Source organism: Piliocolobus tephrosceles, chromosome 8 (genome assembly GCF_002776525.5).
Source record: "Piliocolobus tephrosceles isolate RC106 chromosome 8, ASM277652v3, whole genome shotgun sequence".
NCBI lineage: Eukaryota > Metazoa > Chordata > Mammalia > Primates > Cercopithecidae > Piliocolobus > Piliocolobus tephrosceles.
Genome location: NC_045441.1, coordinates 88,396,894 through 88,422,543, shown reverse-complemented (window position 1 = coordinate 88,422,543; position 25,650 = coordinate 88,396,894). Strand labels below are relative to the sequence as shown.

The 25,650-nt window shown below is 33.6% G+C and overlaps 1 protein-coding gene across 1 annotated transcript in view; it reads right to left on the bottom strand.

Moving 5' to 3' along the window:
- SEMA3A (semaphorin 3A) overlaps window positions 1-25,650 on the bottom strand; it is a 218,681-nt gene that overhangs the window by 5,226 nt on the left and 187,805 nt on the right. The window contains exons 13-15 of the mRNA XM_023226680.3: window positions 19,240-19,281; window positions 15,048-15,205; window positions 10,865-10,932 (exon numbers count right to left, since the gene is read on the bottom strand). Of these exons, the coding sequence (XP_023082448.2) occupies window positions 10,865-10,932; window positions 15,048-15,205; window positions 19,240-19,281 (268 nt within the window). The remainder of the gene's footprint in view (window positions 1-10,864; window positions 10,933-15,047; window positions 15,206-19,239; window positions 19,282-25,650) is intronic.

The window sequence follows — 25,650 nt, the reverse complement described above, 5'->3', positions numbered from 1 at the left end:
GGAGCTTGCAGTGAGCCGAGATCGCGCCACTGCACTCCAGCCTGGGCGACAGAGCGAGACTCTGTCTCAAAAAAAAAAAAAAAAAAAAAAGAAAAGAAACATTCTGATATTCAGGTACTTTCTCACCTAAATAAGGCAAGAACCACAATTGGTTAATTTGGTTTATGAGCTTGGTGCCCTTAGCAAGTTTGCTTTGATAACTACTCTTACCAGTACCTCAAAGTCTCATTATTTCCCAAGTTGACCCTTTCTTTCCCCTTTTTGTCTAACAAAAAGAAACAGAATCATCCAGTTGGTAACCAGTGAGGCTAAATGCTCTGTCATGTTAACTATCAATCACGGTCAAGATACAGCGATACTATTGTATTTCTTTGGTTTAAGATTCTCCTATTTTATGTTTTGTTAGGTTCTGTTGCGATCAGCAATAATTGTTAAAAATAATTTTTTTTTTTTTTTTTTTTTTTTTGAGATGGAGTTTCACTCTTGCTGCCCAGGCTGGAGTGCAATGGCACGATCTCGGCTCACCACAACCTCTGCCTCCCAGGTTCAAGCGATTCTCCTGCCTCAGCCTCCCTAGTATCTGGGATTATAGGCATGTGCCACCACGCCCGGCTCATTTTGTATTTTTAGTAGAGAGGGGGTTTCTCCATGTTGGTCAGGCTGGTCTCAAACTCCCGACCTCAAGTGATTCGCCCTCCTCGGCCTCCCAAAGTGCTGGGATTACAGGCATGAGCCACTGCACCCGGCCAAAAGTAAATTTTTATTGGATACAGTGATTTCTGTTAAGTCTTCTGCCATAGGATGTTTCTACCATCGGCAACCTCTGACTTAGGAACAGAACTTTTATTCAAAATGACCTCAGCCAAGCACCCATATATTTGGGTGTTCAGAAGTAAAAAATTTTCTGTTAATTTCCCCTAACCTGACATCCTATAAACAGATACCTAATCAATATTTAAAAATAATAATTAGAAGGCATTCAATAAATATCCTTTCCATTTCCCGACTGTTCTACCGCAACCACTTGGATAAATTTTGTACAAGATAGGAAACATTAGAAATCCATTAACAACGTGTTCTATCTCCCTCCAACCTCCTTCTCTTCCCAGCTCCAGAAAAAAGTACAAACAGAAATAATATTTCAGTTCTTCTTATAACCTTATTAAGTTCTTCACTTTTTCTTGGGATGTCAAACGTATTATCAATTTTGCCGGGCACGGTGGCTCATGCCTGTAATCCCAGCACTTTGGAAGGCTGAGGTGGACAGATCACTTGAGGGCTAGGGTTCAAGAACAGCCTGGTCAACATGATGAAACCCCATTTCTACAAAAATACAAAAAATTAGCTGGGCATAATGGCGGATGCCCACAATCCCAGCTACTAGGGAGTCTGAGGCAGGAGAAGCGCTTGAACCCGGGAAGTGGAGGTTGCAGTGAGCCGAGATAGTCCCATTGCAGTCTAGCCTGGGTGACAGAGCAAGATTCTTTGTCTTAAAAAACAAAACAAAACAAACAAACAAAAAAAAAACTGTGAATTTTAACTTTTTGTTTTGTTTATAATTGACATATAATATATGTACATATTTATAGGGTACAGTGTGATTTTCCATACATGTATACATTGTATAATGATCAAATCAGAGTAATTACCATATCCATCACTTTAAACATTGATCATTTCTTTGTGGTGACATGTAAAATCCTCTAGCTATTTTGAAATATATACTACTTTATTATTTGCTATAGTCTCCCTACTGCATGCTCTCAATTTGATTCTTTATTAAAGCAAACAGCCATACACAGTATAGCTCTACTCTAGGTACTTTTCAGAGAGTATAATATTTAATTCATGGTTACCCAATATAAACAAAAACTCAACTGAGGAAATATTGGTGATTACATATTTTCTGAAGGATATCAAATCTTATATATTCAGGATAAGAGTGATATAAAATCTCCTTCTGGATTAAACCAGTTGATCTGAGAGCAGTTTACAAGGAACATACCATGTTAATTACAAAAGACAATTGATTTTATTAAATTGGTTTTGGCAGGGTGTTCCCACCCTATGCTAAGTAAGACCTTTCTCAATTCTCCTTTACTCATTGTATTTATGTCACAATATTTTTGATATGACATTGATGGCATTGCCGTGTTTACTCTGTGTTTACCTTTGTGAAATTTTTCTTTCAGGTTTTACTTTCTAGAAATTACTGAGATTCTCTTGAACAACAGATTCTTTTATTTTTAAATGAACTTTGTGATCATACTTCCATCTACATTGACTGACAAAAAGCAGTTAGACAAACATATATCTTACCCTTATAACTTCTTGGTAAATATTCTTGCCGCATATCTGTCTTTGTTCTCTGTCAGTCTACTTGCTCTATGTGTGTGATGTTGTTATTTTTATCTTATCTTTATTTTTACCAAACAATTGCAAATCATCTTGTATATATTAGGTCATTTAGCAATTTTAGACAGTGAAATATTTTTATAACCCTTTCTTTCTTTCTTTCTTTTTTCTTTTTTTTTTTTTTTTTTTTTTTTGAGAAAGAGTCTCACTCTCTCACCCTGGCTGCAGTGCAGTGGTGTGAGCTCTGTTCACTGCAACCTCCGCCTCCCAGGTTCAAGTAATTTTCCTGCCTCAGCCTCCAGAGTAGCTGGGATTACAGCTGCCTGCCACCAAGCCTGGCTGATTTTTATATTTTTAGTAGAAATAAGGTTTTACTGTGTTGGCCAGACTGGTCTCAAACTCCTGACCTCAGGTGATCTGCCTGACTCAGCCTCTGAAAGTGCTGGGATTACAAGCATGAGCCACTGCACCAGGCTTTTATAACCCTTTCTATTTTTGTTATTCTTAAAACATTCTTGTACAAAAATATTAGCACAGTATCTGGGCACAGCAATAGTCATAAACATGTCAGGTGACATCATTATTATTGCTGTTGTGATAGTTTCAACTGCTAATTAAATCTTAAAATCCTTTATTGAGAATCCAAATGAAGACAAATTACACTCTTCAGTGTGAATCCTACTCCCCACAACCATCAAAGAAAATATTTCCTCTTCTATATTGCCAAAAAAAGCTCTCTTTAGTTATCTCCTTAGAGTTTGTGTAGTTACATTTGTTACAATTATTTTTAATCTGGTTTATTCCCCTCGTCCACCACACTGTGTATTCATAATCCTGGCAGAATGGTAATCGTAAATGCTTAGCTGATGTTTGCTAAATGGCAAATCCAGGTAACATGTTGAATTTAAAACCTGAAATCTCATGTAACTTTGACATTCTCAAGACACAGAGTTATCACAATTATATAAAAGTAATGAATAAAAGTTTAATCAAGCAAAAAGTAATAGGGTTTATAACTCTGATTATGATGGAATACTTTATTGAACTGCTGGAGGATGTAAGCATTTCAAATATTCTAAATTTGTTAAGTTTGATAATGTTATAAAAATTGACTTGAGAGAGGGTGGGAGACGATGATGACTAATCATGTCTACTCCAAAATCAAAAATTCCAAATAGGGAATAAGAAGAAGAGAAAGAGAACTGAGAAGTCACATGAATATCTTCTCACATCTCCAAGGATACCTGTAACACTAAAGGATGTCATATAATAGATAATTTTGCGGGCTTCCAGAAAGAAAGCAATCTCACTTTAAATCATTTTTAAATAAATTTCACACTTAGAAAGCAATTGTTTTGAATACAAACTTTTGTCATGAAAATTGCCAGTAGAAAAGAAGGATATCCTTGTTAAATTGGCATAGTGATTTCCCATGGGTTCAACCATCGGAATGGTTAGAACAAAATAATTGAGAGCAACAAAACATTAAAATTATTTTAAAAGCACCACAGTGTGTTTGGATAACACAATGTTTCAATATGTTGCAGCTGTTAATGACAAGAAATAATGTTTTTAAGGAAGCAATCTTCAATTAATCATTTCCTCCTTTAGTGGGATAATTTATGGAAATGAAATGAAGCTAATAAACCAGAAAGAATGGGAGGAAAGAAAATAGTTAAATAAATTGCTTCCTTTTGTAACAACAAAAAAGTCATAATATCCATCATTTGACCAGAAATATCATGTTGCTAAAGGCCTTATTTAGCATTTGATTTTCTTCCAATATAGCAGAAACAGAAGGCATCACATTTCAGCTTTCTATTTATTCACTCTCCATTTTAACCCCATAAATGTCTCGCAAGATTGAAATGTTAATAATGCAACCTATCTGAGGAAATTTGATGTTCTATAGAGAAGACAGAGATGGATGAGGTTGTGAATCATATTCATTCAATTTTGATTTGTTAACAATTTTGATGTTCTTCCACTTTATTATAAGTTTAATTTGTAAATAATAAATGTAAAACTAAAACAATTTAGGACATGGGTAAATGAATGCCAATTATTTTACATATTTATTTAGGTTATTTAACAAATACAATTAGTTTCTGTACCACATAAAGCGAAATAAAATTCCAGTTGTTTTCATTATAATTTTAATATTTCTTTCACTAATACTCAGTGTCAAAGGTCAAGAACAGGAAGAAAGGAAATGTTGCCCATAAACTCCTGGTGACACAGAATACTGTAACAATGCCTAACTTAAAGAATAAGCAGCATTACTTAGATTTTTCTCATTGGATTCTATATGATTTTCTGCAGAAATACAATAGATGCTCTATCAATAGAAAAGACCAATTAACTTCAAGTGGATGGAAAACACTTCAAGGATGAGTCAGTATCTCTTGAGAAGACATAAAATATTTAAAAATTTGTAAAATGAAAACAAAAAAATTCATTCATTCTTAACATTCCTGAATATTTTGAACCTGAGTGTTAAGATGGCTAACAGGCCAGGCATGGTGGTTCATGCCTGTAACCCCAGCACCTTGGGAGGCTAAGGAGGATGGATGACTTGAGGTCAGGAGTTCGAGACCAGCCTGACCAACCCAGTGAAACTCCATCTCTACTAAAAAAAAAAAAAAAAAAAAATACAAAATTAGCCGGGCATGGTAGTGCATGCCTGTAATCCCAGCTACTTGAGAGGCTGAGACAGGAGAATTGCCTGAACTCGGGAAGCAAAGGTTGAATTTTGCAGAGATTGTGTTATTGCACTCCAGCTTGGGCAGCAAGAGTAAAACCCCATCAAAAAACAAAAAAGAAAAAAAAAATGCTAACAAACTATTTGATAATAATATCATATATTGTAGTGCAAATAAAACAAAGTCTACAGTATATACTGGAGTATATAACAGTGATTTTGTTTACTTTTCGAGGTAATGTCTAGTACAATGTTTTTCCAATGTCTAGTATGATATTTTCACCAATTAGATTCTGTGTAAATATTCAATGTGAGTTTGCAGGCATGTGTGTGTGCATGTACCAACAAATGTAGTTAAGAACATACATCTGTGCTTAACCCATTTACTAGAAATAGGACCAATAAATATGAAGTTAGTGGATGTACTTTGCCAAGTACAAAAAGACAATGAAACCTTAAAGAAAATTTAGACTTGTAATTTTTCAACTGGCTAAAATTTTAATTTTAAACTACTTTGTTTTATGCCCTAAATTAAGATGACTTTGGTGCTGGGAAGTAATTATTAACCAGGATATAGTATTTAGAATTTTATAGTTTAAGTAGTTTCTAATCTTTCCTGAATCCATAGATTCCTGAGGATTTGAACTTAAAATTGGCTAATCTGTGTGTATATGTGTGTGTGTCTATATATATGTGTATATATGTGTATCGATGTATATATACACACACACACACAGAAATATACATATGCATAGATATAGGTATGAGTATATATACAAACAGTTAAACAGTCATAGGGTCAACGTATTTTAATTTTATTATTCATAAAGATTTTTTGGGGGTAGAGTCACCGGTATCTTACTTTCAGAGGTCATTAATTTGAAATATGAGAATAAAATTTCATAACTTTGAAGCCACTTGAATAGTTACATAGAACACTGTACTTAATATCTTGTGATGTCATGGATAATATGCTTCCTTAGTATAGGGCAGGCTGAAACTCATTTACTTAAAAAGCAATACCAATATGAAGATATCTACTGTAATATTTAGTTTATATTGAACATCTGGTATGTTTTATTTTCATGATTTTACAGCAAATGCATTACAAAAGAAAGCACAAATAATCTCTATGCCAGAGCAAAATTACCATAGGAACGTTTACTTTAAAAAATCAGGAAACATGGACTTTAATGTTTCATTTACTTTTCCCCAAGAGATATCATGGGAGATGGAAAACACCCATTTACTGAAGCAGAAACCTTTCATAAACAATAATGAAAATACCATCTTGTATTTTAATAATATGTGATCCTTATAACTTTTGGAATAAAAAAATGCAGCAAACTTTAAAAAAAATCTCAGTTTGTAACAGTTGAATTGTAGGTGTATGAACAGGTGATCTCTGATGACATACTTAAAGACTTCAGTGGAAAATAATGACACGGAAGCTATTTCAAACCTCTTCTTATTCATGTTATCTGTGCATTTGCCTTGCACACATATAATATGAATAATTAGATTTTTTTTCCTAAGCAGAAGACAAGTATTGTGATGACTGATTATTTCCAGTGAAAATATTCAAACAGAGTTTACAAAACTCATAGAAGGTAATACTGCAAGTATTTGATTCTAAGATGCACACTTCTTTATACTTTAATATCTCTGATATCAGAATGTGTCTTACAGTTGTTCTTGATCTGAGGTGAAGTTGCTTTCTTCTAGGAGAAACTCTTTCTTACTTCTGCCAGACATGTGCGATCCTACTGACATGATACCTCTTTAAATTAAAGTCTCTGTCTGAAATTTGGGTCCTTTCTGTTTGTGTGAATTCAGAAAGTAAGTCTTCATAAATACCACCTTGTAGTTCAAGGAGTATTTTTTAATCTCTTTCCAACCAGACATGATTATGATTGAAACAGACAATTTTCCTTGCTATTATCATCTGAATAAGAGTTTATTTCTCCTTTAGACTAGTCTTGAGTCATTTGGTGTCCCAGTTTGATGCTGGGATCATCTGGCAGACTGACCATCTTCAGCCGTTCTTTTTTTCTTAAAAGTACATAAAAGAATGGTATATTTTATATTATATCATCTGAGATTTGATGAAATTTGATAATTTATTAAAGGTAGGGATTATTTTTAAGGCTGACATCATGCTCATCTATCAAATCTTGAGGCTCCTCTTGGGGCTAAATGCTCAGATTCATCACTGGAAGAGGCCAAGGCACCGACTATAATAGCACTGCTCCAAAATACTAACTTTACAGTTCTGCAGATCATAAAGATGGCACTGCCAAAGACATTTTATGAAATTTTGGAATGATTCTGATGCCAACCAAGATAAAATTGAGATGGACAGTTTAGGAGATAATTAAGAAGATTGAATTCTGTGGACATATTACTTTGAGGTGTCAGAAAGGTAATGCATGCATGCAAAAATATTAGAAAGTGAAATTCAGTCATACCATTAGACTAGAAGATAGGACATAAAGTATTTCAAAGATTCAGAAATCTAACATGATGGTACAGTTAAAAAAATTAGTACTCATGGTGTAATTTTATTTTTCCTTTCTGGACATGTAATCATAATATGGCCCATTCTTAGTGAGAAAGAAAATGGGAAGTAGTTTATAGGTAAATTGCCTTGATCAGTCATTTTCTTGAGTATAAAGTCAGATGAGCTCCAATTTTGTACACAGCAATTATTTTAGGGAAGGGAACAGATTGGAAACAACCTGAGATTTCTCTTTAGCATCCTGTTTGAAGTGTCAGTGGGAAGACAAGAGTTGCCAGCACACATATATTAAGATTTGATACTAAAATCCACCCTAGGTGACCAGCCACCAGCAACAGAGGAGAGTATCCTGGGATCAGGAGGAGGTGTAGCTGGATTTTTCTGTTTCACCTGGCCTAGTTCACCACTTGGGCCACTTTACATATAAGGGAGCAGAGTGCCAAGTGAGCGTTAAATGTTTCATCTAAAGTGAAATTTCTTCCACCTTAATTCTCAGTTATTTAACAGTCTCTCTCTATTAAAACCTCTGGATGTGTAAACTATAGAGTGTTACAGAATGTGTTTACCATTACAGCTGGAACTGATCATCCTGAAGTGCGTAATTTGGCTTCATGTTATTTACCAGCTTTCTCTGAAAAATCTCATATTTTTACATGTTTCCACATGAACACACATATATTTTATTCAATGAAATAACTGATATTAGCAAGGCAACATACATGATTTAATAAGACTGGATTCCAGATTTTTGCTCAATTTTACTTTCAAATACTGATGTCAACCATTCCAAAATAATCACTGATTCCTAATGGTAAGGCTCAGCCTGGCCAAATGGGAATGCCTGCCTTAGTTTCCAAATATTTGAAATTTAGTGTAATCTATGGTGTATATGGTTTATGTGTGGTAAGTTATCAAAACAAGCAGACAAGGGAAAAAGAGGCATTCAAAAAAGGAATGTTTTATGGCTGCAGGGCTTGTTGGGCTAGTTTACCCTTTCCTCACAGATATCACAAACATCTAGAGTTGTTTACCACAACCCTCCCCCAAAAGACCCTGTAACATTAAACAGTAGCACTTTCTTTTCTCTCTCAGTATGCATTCTGACCTAAGAATCAGGAGAGAAATTTATTTACACTCACTTTACTTCTTACTTCTTGTAGCTAAGCCATTCTATATGCCAAATTTTAATAGTCTTTAACCACTCTAATTTTATCAAAACACATCTTTAATATCTGAAACACTCTTCAAACCCCAGTCATTCAACAGTCAAAAATATTTATGTATCCACAGTCTTATTTTTCATAAAAATTCCTTTGGTCCATTTTTCCCTATATATATTTACCCTCATAACTCTAGCATTAATATAATTTTGAAATATGAACTGAATCTATAAAGGGATAACTAAACGAATGTGCCATTGAGATTATATATGCATATAATCTCTAACAATTTTCAAAACAGCATAATGTCCTACACATGATGGCATATAATCAATATTCATTAGCTAATTGATAAGTTCATAATGATGCTTCCTAAGAGAGATTTTGTTTTTGAATATAATGGTGTTAATAATAACATTATATTAACCTTACATGTTAATGTATGACATAAGGTATTTTTTACAAAAATCAATAAGTGCAATTAGTTCAAATATCTACTGAAAAACAAAAGTAACAATACAAGTATCTAGATTATAACTTGAAATTTTTAGATCATTCATTCAACAAATATTTGTTACCTACAATACTCATAATGTTGTATCGATATAAACCTAGAAATATACAACGAGCAAAATAATGTTTCATTTTGACATGGAGATTAATGTCTGATTGAAACAGTTACATTCTCTTGATTCTTTTACTTCCAGTAGTTATCATTAACTCTCCACATATAGACAAATAGATTATTTAGTGTAGTGAATTAATATTTCAAAATACTACGTTGCTGGAATGGTGCTGATCATAATTCAGTATTTTCCCATGAAATAGATTAATGAAAGACTAACAAATATTTTATGATCTGATTGAAATATGCCATTTGAAAAAATTTAAGGGAAGTGTTCAATATAAATGCACCATACTAACGCAGGGACAGTCATAACATTTACTCCAGTTTTGTGGTATCTTTCTTATGTATAGTGAAGATAATCACAGATAGGAAAGTCCCTGGTGAGAAAATTTGCAAGCAAAGTGGTTCCGTAACACTGGCTTCATTTGTGGTTACCTGTCTCCTGGTATTAAGATTCCCCAAACAATCCTGTGAGCATTCAAAAATCAAATACCAACCCATCCAGCTTATGCCACAGGGGGATCTGAATTTTAGGAAGTAAGTTTTGGAATGTATGCTGGGGTGCTATGTATGGTAATGTTTTCTTAAAATTCATAAACATGAATATTCCACACATAGAATTAGTAAATCAAAGAAAAGTTAACTGATAAATATTAACTACTTTTAGAATAAATGGCATCAAAAAAATTAATAGAATAATTATGTTAAGTGACAATGTTTACATTGTACATTTCAGCCATTTTTAACTATGTTCATTAGCAGTATTGTCATTGATAAGTTTTCCCAGCAGAGGGAAGCATAATCTCATTATTATTTCCATAATAATATGGCATAATGTTTGAATTATGGAAAGCGGGGCATCATTACAATTTTACTCCATTTTAAGTGAAGGTTGGTTGATGTTTCGGCATTTACTAAGCAACTTTGACATTAAATACACTTGGACATCTTTTAGGAAGCAAAAAATGAATTTGGTATAAGATGCCCAGTGTAAGGGAATACTCAACTAGTAATTCAGTGTAAAGATACCGACATTATCTTCTGCTTGACTAGAATGCCCAATAATAATATATTAGATTTATATCATGAGCATAGAAAAGAATTATTTGTAAGGCATATTTTAAGACTATAGTTTTTTTCTCTGGTATATTTTAATGAACATTTCCATTGCCTACTCATCTCAGGTTGCTACTATATGCAAAATGAAGTACTTACACATGGCTTCTTGTTGTTAATATAAGAAAGTTGAGCTTTAAACCTTGTAAGCATCTAAAATTTTGAATTTATCATCATAATAAAACAAAATTCATGATAATAAAACATAATCCATTGTTTTGTGTTCTTTAGGATTTACTTTCTGTAAGATTTTATTTCTCTTCGGCTGCATTTCTTTAAGTATTCCGGGAGAGATGCATACATTGCATGCATGTACATGAATATGCATTATTACTTACGATTTTAGCCTGGTCTTAGCAGGCTGAAAGATGAAAAATGTGACTTACCATGGTGTTGTAAGTCGGAACAGTGAGTCAGTGGGTCTCCATTTCTTATATCTTGTCGTCTTGTGCGTCTGAAACAATTGCATTTAAAAGGTCTTATTGTATCCTTATTTTTCCATTTTAGGAATTTGTCATAAGAATGAAGAAAAATTTAAAAAAATATAGATATCATAGACTCTAGGAACTTACAGGAACAGATGAATCTACATCCAACTAAAAGATTTTTTTTTAAAACAGTTCATTATACCTGCAAGAGCAGTCTCCAAGATAATCAAAATGGGAAACAAGATCCAAATGTACTAACAACATATTAAAAGTCTTTACAATAGTGATAACAGAGAATTCATGGCTTTTTCATGACCAGATGTCAATCAGTAACAATCTAATGTCTAGAAACTCAAGGCTTAACTTCTGTGGAGAAAGCACATTTGAAATAATAATCCATTTTTTTCCAATAAAAGCTATTAAATTTTTTCTGATTATTAATGAAGATATAAGCTTGAAAACTATAATTTGCATGAATGTTCTCTTTCTCTGAATGCTTATACATAATTCCTTAAATAGACTTTTGCTGAATTTTATAATATTAAGACTAGAAATTATATTTTTAAGCTAGTTTTAAAATTTCTTTTCTTGGTTATTATATCGACCTGTCCTTTTTCAAAACCGTTTCTTTTATGATCATATGGCTATGATTGCAAACCAATTTACCTGTGAAGTGAATAAAAGCAACAACAAATGTTGAACTTAAAGGCAAGGCCTCCTCTTGCCAGAGGAATGAAAGAGAGAATAAATGAACTTACATTTAAGAGAAAAGCAAAGTTTGCTTATAAAAAACAATTTCTTCTACATTCTACACTCAGATCACATGTGAGCTGCAGCATGTCGGGGGTTTCCTTTCTCTACATTTTGCTAATGGTTGCCTGGGAAGGAGGAGGTAGGCTCTAGTCATTGTGGTGCAAAAAAGATGTAAAGTTCCAGGAAGAGGCTAAAAATGGAGACTGGCTATGTGTAATAGACTGGAAAAGATTGGGGGACACTTGCCCAACTGTTTGCTGCTGCTATTTTAATGGGTATTGTCTTGCTGCAAAATTAGTTACCATCCCTAAAAAGAGCTCTCACAAAGTCTATTGAGAATTGCAAATATGGAATTTGTTACTGTATTCATAAATTTAGAAGTCTAAAGTATTTATAGATTTCTATTTGTAGAATTAGTGAAACAATCAAGCAGATGTTGCACATTTCAAAATTGAGCCAACAAGAGAACTTGTGAAACACAAACCACAAAGCATTTGGGAAGGCATTTTTCACTGCCATTTATGCTTTTGAAAAATGCCATCACAAAGAATATATAAATCATGAGGCTTCTAAACATCCTTTTTAAAGACAGAGTGTCACTCATGAAATTGGATTAAGTAAAATCTGTAAGGCATAACAAAAATGTGCTAATGAAAATTCCTGGCCGGGCGCGGTGGCTCAAGCCTGTAATCCCAGCACTTTGGGAGGCCGAGACGGGCGGATCACGAGGTCAGGAGATCGAGACCATCCTGGCTAACATGGTGAAACCCCGTCTGTACTAAAAAATACAAAAAACTAGCTGGGCGAGGTGGCGGGCGCCTGTAGTCCCAGCTACTTGGGAGGCTGAGGCAGGAGAATGGCGTAAGCCCAGGAGGCGGAGCTTGCAGTGAGCTGAGATCCGGCCACTGCACGCACTCCAGCCTGGGCGACAGAGCCAGACTCCATCTCAAAAAAAAAAAAAAAAAAAAGAAAATTCCTTCAATCTTGAATTGTAGGTATGCAATAAATACTTTTCAAATATTTAATAACGTGTAGGTTTTAACTTATTATAGATGTGTTTATGATTTTCTTTTTATCTCTTTCCTTATTAAGAAAAGCTTAAAATTCAAATAGATTATTACTAAATTAGATAATATTATAAACTTTCTCATGAAGAAGAAATAATACTCATTTTAGTTCAAACACAAATTTCACTTTTTTTTTTTTTTTTTTTTCCCAAGACAGTCTTGCTCTGTCGCCCAGGCTGGAGTGTGCAGTGATGCAATCTCAGCTCACTATAACCTCTGCCTCCAAGTTCAAGCAATTATTCTGTCTCAGCCTCCCAAATAGCTGGGATTACAGGCACCCGCCACCACATATGGCTAATTTTTGTATTTTTAGTAGAGACAGGGTTTCACCATGCTGGCCAGGTTGGTCTCAAACTCGTGATATTGTGACCCGCCTGCCTCGGCCTCCCAAAGTGCTGGGATTACAGGTGTGAGCCATAGCGTCAGGCTGAATTCCATATTTTTAAGTAAAATAAAAGCCACCTAGAGTTAAACGTTTTTGAGAAGCGTTAACTTTTAATCTTAAAAAATTTAACTTTATTGCTGTAAAGACTGCATATCACTACTTCTTAAATTACCTACAGTTTCTTTAATCAGCAGACATTATCTCCACAATAAGTTTTATTTTAAATTTGAAATTTCAACAAAATGAATGGTTATATAAAGGTAATACAAACATGTTACCTCAATTCTGAATGTTGAAGGTTTCATAATTGTATTATATGATATAATACTGCATATAGATTTAATATTATTAACAGGATACTATGTTTTAATCCATTGGACTGATTATGTAACAGACTAAATTGTAGATTTTTCTACACTCAGTCAATATTATCTAAAGTGTGTAATCAGAAGATTTAAGTAGGCATTAGGGCCATTTCTTTGGTCAAATATTTTACCAAATATTCAAGCTGATACAAATGTTATAGGACATACCTCATTAGCTATGAAAATCTACATTCATGACTTCTTTGAAAAAAATAGCTATAATAAACAATAAAGAAATCAAATTATATTGCTTCTAAATGCAGAGGTTTCATAAAGCTGGTTTTCATTATATGTTTCAATAGGTTGATATACATGCTGTTAATCTTTGGGCTCATATTAACAAAATACTGTATGTTAATTTCGTCCACCATTCTCATTTCCTAAACCCTGCTAAATAATGATAGAGAAAGACATCCTTCTTTTACTGAGTAGTAAAGGATACGCTGTTGAAAGGGCTATTTTGTCAAATGAAGGAAAAGTCATCTTAGCAACTTTTATTCAATCATGTCCAGAAAATACTTCTAAGTATTATCAAGAGTATATTTAAGAGATATATATGTATATATATGCCAGGTGCGGTGGCACACAACTGTAATCCCTGTAATCCCTCCCAAAGGCTAAGGCGAGTGCATCATGAGGTCAGGAGATCGAGATCATCCTGGCCAACATGGTGAAACCCTGTCTCTACTAAAAATACAAAAATTAGCTGGGCATGGTGGTGCATGCCTATAGTCCCAGCTACTTAGGAGGATGAGACAGGAGAATTGCTTGAACCTGGGAGGCAGAAGTTGTAGTGAGCCGAAATCATGCCACTGCACTCCAGCCTGGTAACAGAGCAAGACTCCATCTCAAAAAAAAAAAAAAAAAAAAAATATATATATATATATATGTATATGTATATGTGTGTATACATATGTATATGTGTGTATATACATATATACATATATGCATATATATATACATATATATTGCATATGCACAGATATTTTATTACATGGTTTTATGTTTCAAGTTCAAATACTGCAAATGCAAGGTGATACTATAATAAAATAATACTTAAATTTTCTTGAAACAGATGTATTTGGGGATGTTAATCAAAATTACATATATCACATATTAAAATGTAATATTTTTTAAAGTAGAAATAAATTATTCTGGACTTTTTATAATTAGGCACCTGTGTATTACCTAAGATTATAAAGGAAAATAAATTCCTTTCTCTGATCATTTTCTGTTCATCCAGAGACATAAATTGCCTTATTAAAGTTTAAAAATGAGACAGAATGTTGCTGGATAGAAATAGAAGAACACGTTTGGAAAACAGAGTATTTTGGTCTAAAGGGACAAGGCTCAGTCTAGATTCTGTTCATGACTTTCTCTGTGACTTCTTTTCTGATTGTTTTAACTATTTGAAGAAAAGAGAAAAAAACAAAACAAGCCCTTCCTTCAGCCCCCACAGCTTTTTATTCATTAGAAAAAGTTGATGCACTTATTTGAAGAAAGCTATTTCAAACTTGGAATCAGATAGGATAACTAGCAAACATTTCATTTATTTTGAATATTGTTCCTACCTCTTTGCAGTGGGAAAATAGCGAGAGCATGAAGAACCATCCCAAGCACAGTAAGGGTCTCGGGCGAGGCAACACTCAGCACAGGCTTTCCCGTAAATATCACACCGGTGTAAAGCGAGCTGGGCAACCCCAGCTGTTGAACCAATATATAGTTGTTGCTGTGGAAACAATTTACTGTTGTGACAAAAATTATCTTGTTTTTTAAATCTCTTTTTCTCTTAAAAAAGAGTTTATTTATATATAACTTCTCAGAGATAAATCAAGGGTTTAAAAAATCGTCCCTTTATTGATAATTTCTTTAAAGGCCTTCTAGACAAGATGGCAGTTTATAATGGAGCAAGAGCAAGTTCTAAATATTTGACTGAAACAGATGTCTTTTATTAAGTATAAAACAAAGGGAAGATGAAGACAGTAATATACCAACCAATGTAATGTTCAAAGCTACAGTTTTGTCTTTGCAAGTTTGCTTTTTTTACCTTTACTGTTTATAATACTCATACACTGACATGTCTTTATTACCGTGTGTTCCATATTGGCCAGAGGCAGGAATCATTGCTGCTGACTTCTCAGTACCCTATTGTGTTGCCTGTGATGGAGCACAATATGGGAAGGGGCAAAATTTTGGTGCTTACATTTGAAAAAACTTTGGGCTCAACACCAAGAACTGTCTTGCCCTTGCACTACCTCCAGGAAGATTACTTTTAAAAAGACTACTAAATAACTACCCTTCAAAAACATCTTTCAGAAGAGGAACTAAGTGCACTCTGGTGCAGTCTGCCAAACCAAAAGCTGAGGTGTTTTGGAAGAAGCATAGGGTCGAGCATGAAGCTACCTGGATTCTAGGTCTCGCTGCCCATTAACGCCCTGTGTGATCTTGAGCTATTCATATAATTTTTCTAAGAATTAACTTCCTTATTAAAATGAGCCTGTTTAACGGGTCTTTAAAATATGCATTCAGATAAACATTCTACAATACATTTATTCTCAATGAAATTGGTGGTATTGAAAGAACTAGAATATGGAAGATTTAAAAAATAGTTTTTCTACTAATTCAGGATTTCAGTACAAGTTTTAAAATGCCTTTAAGGAAGTTGAGCCAATGTAGCGTATTAGCTGCAAATTTATGTAAGCACAAAATGAAATAAAATTATTTTGCAATTTTTCCATGTTTACTATTATTGGTACCATAGCTCTCTTTTCTTGCACTAGAGGATTCAATCATTGTAGTAAGCCTTAAATAAAACTTAAATAAATACTGAAACATGTAATGGTATACATTGAAAAGACATCAAAAGTGTATTTTAGTTTCTCTAAATAAGTTTAGTTTCTCTAAATAAAAAATAAGTTTTAGAAAAGTTGGTCTCTGAACAATGATATGCTTTTTTAATACTAGACATTTTCTAATAGTTAACAATGAACATAAACAAAATTGCATTTCCAAAGACATTCATTTATAAACTGCATATATAAGTAACCAGATAAATTGAATGCAGACTGAACTGAAGTACCTATGATAATCTACGAAAATATTAAGGTTATAGGGCGTGTTTACATAGAAAATAGTTACCTGCTTAAATCTCACCAACTAACTTACACCTTATTACAAGCAAAGTAAATAAGGGGAAATGTAATATAATAAAATCTAAACCATTGTGGAAACATTTACCTTCATTAATATTATTATTCCATTTCACTACATGGAAAAATGAAATTACAGTGTTTATTACTAAGTGCTCAATTTTTTGCTATATTCAACTTTTATTATAGTATTGAATTTTGCTATAAACCAGGACAAATTAAGAAATGATGGTTAAATTCTTTGGGAAAAATAGATTAAGTATTGTTAAGCTTTCCTTTTCCTTTTCTTTCTTTCTTTCTTTCTTTCTTTCTTTCTTTCTTTCTTTCTTTCTTTCTTTCTTTCTTTCTTTCTTTCTTTCTTTCTTTCTTTCATCTTTCTTTCACAGCATCCTTTTTTAAAAATGAACTTACACACTATTGAAGGTAAGCACTTCCAATATATGGACATGTCAATCCGTACGTTGTGTTTGCAACTGTTTAGGAAAGCTACTCATCAAGTTAGTCCTACAATCAAAGGATCTCTATGTTTGGCCAGTAACTTCTAAGAAGCAGGAACAAAATATGTATTTATAGATTTTTTTAAGAATATGACATTTAAGTAGGAAAAATGTTATTACCTAAATAACAACATCTAATTATGTCACATTCCTTTAGGGAAAAACGGAGAAATAGTTTGTGCAAAGAATAGAAAACCAAAATATGGCAACTGAAATTATTATAACAAAAACCTGAAGTGCGATAAAATGCCACAAGTAACTATAACTCAATATCACGTTCATTTTACCATAATTCTGCAGTATTATTAATGAAGTGCAAAAATAATTATGCTATCCACATGAAATATAGGGTAAGCCTTTAGGCACCATTGAGCAGAAACCAGTCACTAGTAAGTAACCTGATGTGCTTTTTCTGCCCAATTTAACATCACCACAGGCTTTCTCACCATCCTCCTTAACAAAGTGTGGGGTACAGGAGGAGATGGGTTCATTTATCCAGAAAATTACTTGTAACACTAGTTGTCTCTCTTGAAACTACTATCTCACTTTAAAAATGCCCATAAGCGTGAATGAAATTGAGTCACATCTGAACGAAATCAAATCATTTCTTCCAGTAATGGAAAATAAAGGAAAAAGACACTTTCTTCTCTTACGGTATTTTAAATTGATAGATTGTTTTTCTTTGTCAGTAAAATGTTGGATTAATATGTAATTTTTAAGTAGCGTTAAAAATGTAAAACAGAAATACATGGTTTACAAAAATAGATGCAGATTTAGTGTAATTAAGATTGGCAATGAGGCTTAGCAGAGGATAAATAAATAATTTAAAAAATCATTACAGGAAAGAATATCCCAGTCTAGCTTCCATCCTGGAAATCCCCAGATTTATTTGCCAACCTCTAACAATTTTTAGATTATGAGAACAGGTGAACACATACTTATGCAGTGTTAGATAACAGTATCAGGTCAATCATATCTGTTCTCTGGGTTGCTCTAAATATCTTGGAGATTATCAATCTATTTTGATATGTCTGTGTGGGGAAAGGATGCACACTGAATTTTACTGGCAGAGTAATTTAATGTCTTGTTCAAGGGATAAAGTATGGTCAGAGATAAAACATGTAAATGGTTCAGAAATAAGATTTGCCAAATGATTCTCACTTTACAATTTTGTATATAAGTTTTTATTCCAGTAAGTAGGCATACCCTACTTCATTCTGGCTTTTTCTGCTTTGTATTTGTTTTTGTTTTCTGCTTTTTTTTTTTTTTTTTAAGTTACCATTGATATACTGACAAAAGAAAGTCTAGGTAACATTTATGGAGAAAATATAATTTATTAGACATTAAAACTATATTTGTTTACACATATTACACAGTATTTAGAAGCAATTGACTTTTCTGAAGTGTCTTGCCAAAGCATTCATTCAATATGAATAGAAAGACTATTAACATGCTGCCCTTAATCTTTGAATTCATAAAGTTTTAGAACTTATTTGGCAGTGACCTTTTTTGTTTTCCTTTGATATTTAGGCAAAGTTAAATGCACATTTTGTTTTCTCTAGCATACAATACTACTGGAAAAGTAAAATTAACTTTGAAGTCAAAGTCCTCCAAACACATATAGCCAGTGAATAATTTTACTAGCTTCTAAAAATGCATTTTTGTTTATATTTGCAAAGTAAGAATCAATTATAATTTTTTTATTCCTGAAATATCACAATGCTATTTCAGTGTATACACACACACACACACACACACATATATCTATCTATCTATCTATATATATATAATCAGAAAAGATGAAAATTATTATTGGGTATTGAGTAAATTATATTAAAATGGCCAAAATATGCTGTAAGTAAAAATTTATAACAAATAATGATCCGGAAAATATGTTTATAGAACACAGATGAGATTGATCAAAAACATGAAGGCAATGAAAACTATCTTCAGTTTCTAATCTACTAGCTTATTGTAAGAATGATAATTGTTTTCTTCTGTATTTTTGTACAATTGTTAACAAATCTGTGAAATTTGATAAATAAATAGATATATCTATTTGAAACACAAGAATTAACAAAATATTGTATATCAGTGGTAATACATAATGATAGTACCTGCTTGGTGGAAAGCTCCATTGCTGAAATAGTAGTCGGTTCCTAAAGGAGAAAAAGAAATATGTGAGGTGTTTGGTCAATTAGAACTGTCAGCTATTAGTTAATTAACTAAAGGCACTGCTATTAGTTTTCAGAGAGAGAGAACGTCAGTGTCCACAAGAAGCAATGTGATTGGGAAATAAGACACATGAAAGAAACTGAATATATAAGGGTCAAATATGTGGAGCAGGTAATAAGATTGTGTCAATGTCATACAGTCTACATACCTGTAGTTGACCAAGTTGGGGTTATTGCTTGCTAAAATATAAGGGAAAACACAAGCCTGCGCAGTGAGCACAGTGAGAAGGTGTTGGAAAAAACATGTTTTGGACTTGTGTTAGGTGATTGAGGGAGGGTTCAAAGAAGCAGAGCTTTGTTCTCTACCTTGGATGTTGTCAAAAAGCAGGGGTAATTCTATGGTTAAGTATCTTCATACATCATTTGGAAGGGAAGAACAAAGCAAGGCTAAAGCTGTGACTGGTGAAGAAGTAGCAATAACTCGTGATAGGCAGGATAGGGTATATATGGTCATTTTTGTGGTTTGGACAATGTTCATGTTTTTGTCTGTAGACATGATTACAAAATGGTTTTGCTTTTGTCTTGATTCATCATGGTCTCAGAGTGGTCCTTTCTGATGTCGGTATTCTGTGAAAATTGTTCTGTTCAACTGAAGAACGCTGCCTTAGCTGAGAGTGCCAGCCTCATTCCTAACAACACCAATGACAGCTGATGAGAGTAGGTCGCTTTCCAGCTGAAAAGGACTACAAGAGCTCAGGTGGGATGAGATTACTTCCTTATTATAAAAAACACAGTTTCGTGTGCAAGGACTTACACCCAGGTCTTTGCCAGAGAATATAATCTCTTTAATGTCTATCAACAGGTTAACATAGAGGAGTAATAACTAGAGAAGTAACACTCACCAATGCACTTCATTAATTGTTCTATCTGGAGCTTATCATGAATGTGTATAGGCTTGCATAAATAAATTGTGTTCTTTGATGTAGGCAGATACCAAAAGCCTATATAACTGAACGCATGAGTTTACATCCTTTAGGTTCACTGTCAAAGAACTGTGCTGCAGGCTATATCTTTCATTCAAGACAAACATGATGAGAAGACAGAGACTGTTTGTGGGTTTCTGAGAGGTCTGATAAGAAAGAGGCTTAGATGGAACGAAGGATCTTAAAAGACCTCACTGTGTAGGTGACTGACGCTACTAAATTAAGTGTGAAGAGTTGGACTCCGGAGCCAAACTGCCAGGTCTCAAATTGTGATTCAAATCTGGCCAGAAATGCAGTATTAGGCAAAGTGTGTAAACTTTTTGTAATTCAGTTTTCTCATTTGAAAGTTAGATGGTGCCTCTTATAGGGTTGGTGAGAAGACTGAATGAATTAATACATGTAAAACAAATTACAAATGTGCTTGGTATATAGTGTTTAATTCAATTATCTCCTCCCTCTCTTCCTCTCTCGTCTCTCTCTCTTTCACATACACCCACACGCACATGCACACACACACATTTCCATCTCATTTCCTTGCTTCAGTTTTTTTGGGGGGGGCTTATTACCGGTTTTATATATATATATATATATATACACACACACACATGATCTAATAATATATTATTAATATGTCTTAATAATCAATAAATTTTATATAGATATATATAATTCATTTTTTTGTCTTGTAAGTTTCTTCACACATCCCAAAGCAGAATCTGAGATAAAATCTTGTTTGCAGGTTTGGGGCAAGAGTAAAGAATTGAGGATTGAGAAGATGGAAAAAAATCTATTAAAAAGTGTATTATGGAAGTCAATACTAAGAAAAAAATTCTGAGGATAGTTGACAATGACTCTCCAAATTGTCCACTGAGATTTCTACCAAGAAAAGTACTTATTCATTCCATTCCTCATTCCATGCTCTCAGGGGGTTAAGTCTCCCACAGCCCCAGCTGTGACTCTAGCTTGTTTTTTGGCCTGCTGGGGCATAAAGAAAAGATTCCTCATAGGAATCAGAAATGAGGTGAAAGGATGTGAGGAGGCAGCTGAGGCGTCTCACGTGTCTTTCCAATTGCCCATCCCCCTCAATTTGGGACAGAGATTTTGGCTGTTTATTTCACAGCCATAACCCTAGCACCTGGAATTATGCCTAGTATTTACAAGTTCTTAATACATATTTGCATGAATGAATAAATGAATGAACAAATTCTTTACCAATGTTCCTCTTTCTCTCCTCTCTTCAACTTACTCTACTATACTCTCTTTCTTCCACTTAATTTATATTTAAGATAAAGTAGCCGTTCTATTAAGTCTTTCTTTGTTTCTTATAGCTTAGCTGGAATTTCTTCAAAAATAATTTAGAATAGTCTACACTCACTGCTTTTGCTTGTTCATCTCTCATCCAATGCCTTCCCTTCTCAACCCGCTGAGTCTAACTTTTATTCTAGAGAGGTGGCCTACTATCTTCAGAAGCAGAAATCACCAGTGAACTGGGTATTGCTGATAGGACACTTTATATGTTACTATTGACGACTTATTCTTTCTTTACTGCTTCCTGTAATAAATTCCATTATGCTTTGGGATTCTTTATTAATTATTCCTTAATGACCTTTAACATAGTCTTTTTCTCATCCTCCAGCCACTCCTAACATATGTACTGTTCCTTGACTACTCCTTTCTACTCTCCTTTGGATACCATTTTTCTTCCCTAGTAAGCTCTTATGTTTTTGAATGTTTGTTTGTTTGTTTGCTTGAGACGGAGTCTCGCTCTGTCGCCCAGGCTGGAGTGCAGTGGTGCGATCTGGGCTCACAGAAAGCTCCGCCCCACGGGTTCACGCCATTCTCCTGCCTCAGCCTTCCAAGTAGCTGGGACTACAGGTGCCCGCCACCAAGCTCTGCTAATTTTTTTGTATTTTTAGTAGATATGGGGTTTCAGCGTGTGTTAGCCAGGATGGTCTCGATCTCCTGACCCCGTGATCCACCCACCTCAGCCTCCCAACTCTTGTGTTTTTAATTACTCCCTATGTGCTATAGAACTGCAAATCTCTACTTCAAACCTGATGGATGAGCTGAGAACAGGATTTTCTTAACAAATTTAAGACAATCTGCCTGAGACACAAATGAAAGAAATGATTTAGGAGGTACATTAATGTAATGGTATAATTTAGAGATTTTCCATAGTTTCCAATTTTTATAGCTTAAATGAATTATATTAATTATTAAATATAATTTTACACAAAAATTATCAATCATAAAGACAACTATGATGAAAGGAATGTCTATCAGCTTTTTCTATGCAGAGATATAATCTTGAGAATTTAGTAGCCTCAACTCAAAAACTAAGGCAAAATGTATCATGGATATTCAGCTTTAAAAAAAAAGTTGAAGACTGTATTTAGGTTTGTATAATATTAGAATCAATAACCAAAACAGAAAATTTAGAAGAGTAAGGAAAATTTTCCACAGATACTTCTTTCATTCCAACAATTTCACAAAAAATAGTTATGCGGTTATTAAGGAGCTTATTTCATGAAGGTTTTTATGATGGAAAGTTTACAATCAAATTTCAAAGAAAGTGTTTCTTAGGCAGAGAAGTATTAACAGCTAATGTAATTGAAGTGAAATTAGCTAGCTCTAAGTACTTTCAAAAATGAAGGTGATTAATATTTATAAATTTCATGTTCCTTAATAATACAAAAAACAAATATCTATAAGGTAGATAAAAAATATTTCATTTATGAATGGTAAAACATAAAAGAAACCCTAGTACATAACAGACTCCATTGTATCATATTAAGATTTTAACGTTCTTAAGATTCTAGAATCCATTAATTAAAGGAAACTTATTTATTATTTAGACCAGGAAGTTAATAACAGTTTGGAATAAGATGAACTATATGCTGTCTGTGGTTGAATTTTTATAGACAATATATTAAGATGACATTCGTTTAAATGTCAAGCTATGGGGATTTTTTTTCTGAGAAATAGCGGGTAGTGAATATGACTTCCATTTAAAACAGATGTAGCTTCATAAGCGTGTTTTCATGAAACTGGTTTCAGTTGCATTTAATTTGTGTTCGAGTAAAAATAAAATTAAAACTTAGCATCTTTTCAAGGCTTTCTATGACTCCAATTTATAATTTTTTTCAGATATGTTAATCTAGTCCTTATTAAACTTTCTCACTTGCAAAGCTTTTCAACCTGCTGATCCCAGGAGATTCTGACACAGCCTGTTGGATGGTAAACACGAGGACACTTTTAGAATGAGTTAATAGACTAGGTTAGGAAAGCATCAATTATGTTTTCATTTGAACAAAAATTAAACTCTTTCATTTGTCTGCTCAGCTGTTCATGTAATATTTCACAAATTGGGTTTAAAATGTGTTATCAATGTAACTGCCTTGCAATTTCATGCGTTCAGTAGAACTATAAATAAAGCCCACTGTCCTAAGAGCATTGCAACTTGATATAACCTTTCAGTCTCAAAACTAAACCCTCTTTGATTGTACTGGAAAGAAAATCCCAAACTGACTAGTTAAATAGAAATCAGCATAAATTAGGCTTTTGTATCTTCTGAGTATTTTTATAAAACAAGGTATATGTATGGAATTTTCAAGCATTTTAAAAGAGATTTTCATTTGTAAAACTAGTTAACAATAGCAACCATTTACTAGTAATCTTTTTTTTTTTTTTTTTTTTTTTTTTTTTTTTTTTTTTTTTTTTTTTTGAGACGGAGTTTCACTCTGTCGCCCAGGCTGGAGTGCAGTGGTGTGATCTCAGCTCACTGAAACCTCCACCTCCCAGGTTCAAGTGATTCTCCTGCCTCAGCCTCCTGAGTAGCTGGGATTACAGGCATGCGCTACCATGCTCAGCTAATTTTTGTATTTTTAGTAGAGACGGGGTTTCACCATGTTGAAAAATCAGTCTGGTGTCAAACTCCTGACTTCGTGATCCTCCCGCCTGGGCTTCCCAAAGTGCCGGGATTACAGGCATGAGTCACTGCACCCAGCCTTTACTAGTAATCTTAATTTTAAAACAAAACGCTTTTTAAACGTATTTATAATCACAGTCTTTATTGTCAGACGAAAAAATTGAGGCTCAATTGACTTTAACGTGTTCAGAATCACATAATAAATACGATTGAAATTCAGGTTTATGATTGCAAATCATTTTTGGAATTAGGCTTGTTTCTTAGTACTTTAATGTCATTTGGGGTAGTTTATAGCAAATCAAAGTCATTTCTAGAGTCCTATACCAATGCCAGTTTTATTTCACCTCTTATTACTTATTAAAATTTTACTCAAAAATGAAAATGTTCATTACTAAGGAATATTTTTCTTTCTATACTCTGATGGAGATTTGATTTCACCCCAAATAAAAGTATATTGGATGTAACTGAAACCACTGGAATATGTATGATTAGTCAGGGTGTTTTTCTGAAACCAACGTCAAAATGGGAATGGGTGTAATACTGGTTTTAATTCATGTATTTATATGAGGTTTGGTTATTCATTCTGTCAAGAACACATAATGAACATGGTCTCGTGAAGATGATAATATGGTAAAATTAACTGGTTGTGTATCATTAAATGTCTTTAATAAAATCCAAGAATATCAGATACTACCACGACCCTGAATCTTTAACTTTTCTATTTACCTTGTCAAGTTATCCCTGACCTTTTTTATAGTATTTTATTTTAAATGGATTGCCTTACATGGCTCAAATAGAAACAAAGAAACAGTCAAATTTGTCTGCTTATTTCACTGTATATAGCTATGGCTTTAATGTGTTGTGGGGTTTTTCTTCCTTCCCACTGTAAAATTAAACAAAGTTTGACAGTGAAATATTCCAATTGCTAGACCACAATATATGTATGAACTTTGCCTGATAGAATAGAATGTTGAAAGTAAATATTTGTCTAAACTCTGCCCAAATATGTTTTGTCTACTTGAGTGCCAAAGAAATAATAATGACAATAATGCATAGCAGAGACTATGGAAGAGAACTGAAATGGTTTTCTGTCAAAGGAATATTGTTCACGCACAATCTTTTTCCAAAATTGTAAAGTCTGAAACAAGCATTTCCATGCCAGCACAATAGTATTCATTTACATTTAATTGTTACAGATTGATAATAATGAAACATTTTTTTTTTCTTTGAGATGGAGTCTCACTCCATCACCAGTGCTGGAGTGCAATGGTGCAATCTTGGCTCACTGCAACCTCCGTCTCCCAGGTTCAAACGATTATTGTGCCTCAGTCTCCTGAGGAGCTAGAATTACAGGCACCCACCACTACACTCAGACAATTTTTTGCATTTTTAATAGAGATGGGGTTTCACCATCCTGGTCAGGTTGGTCTGGAACTCCTGACA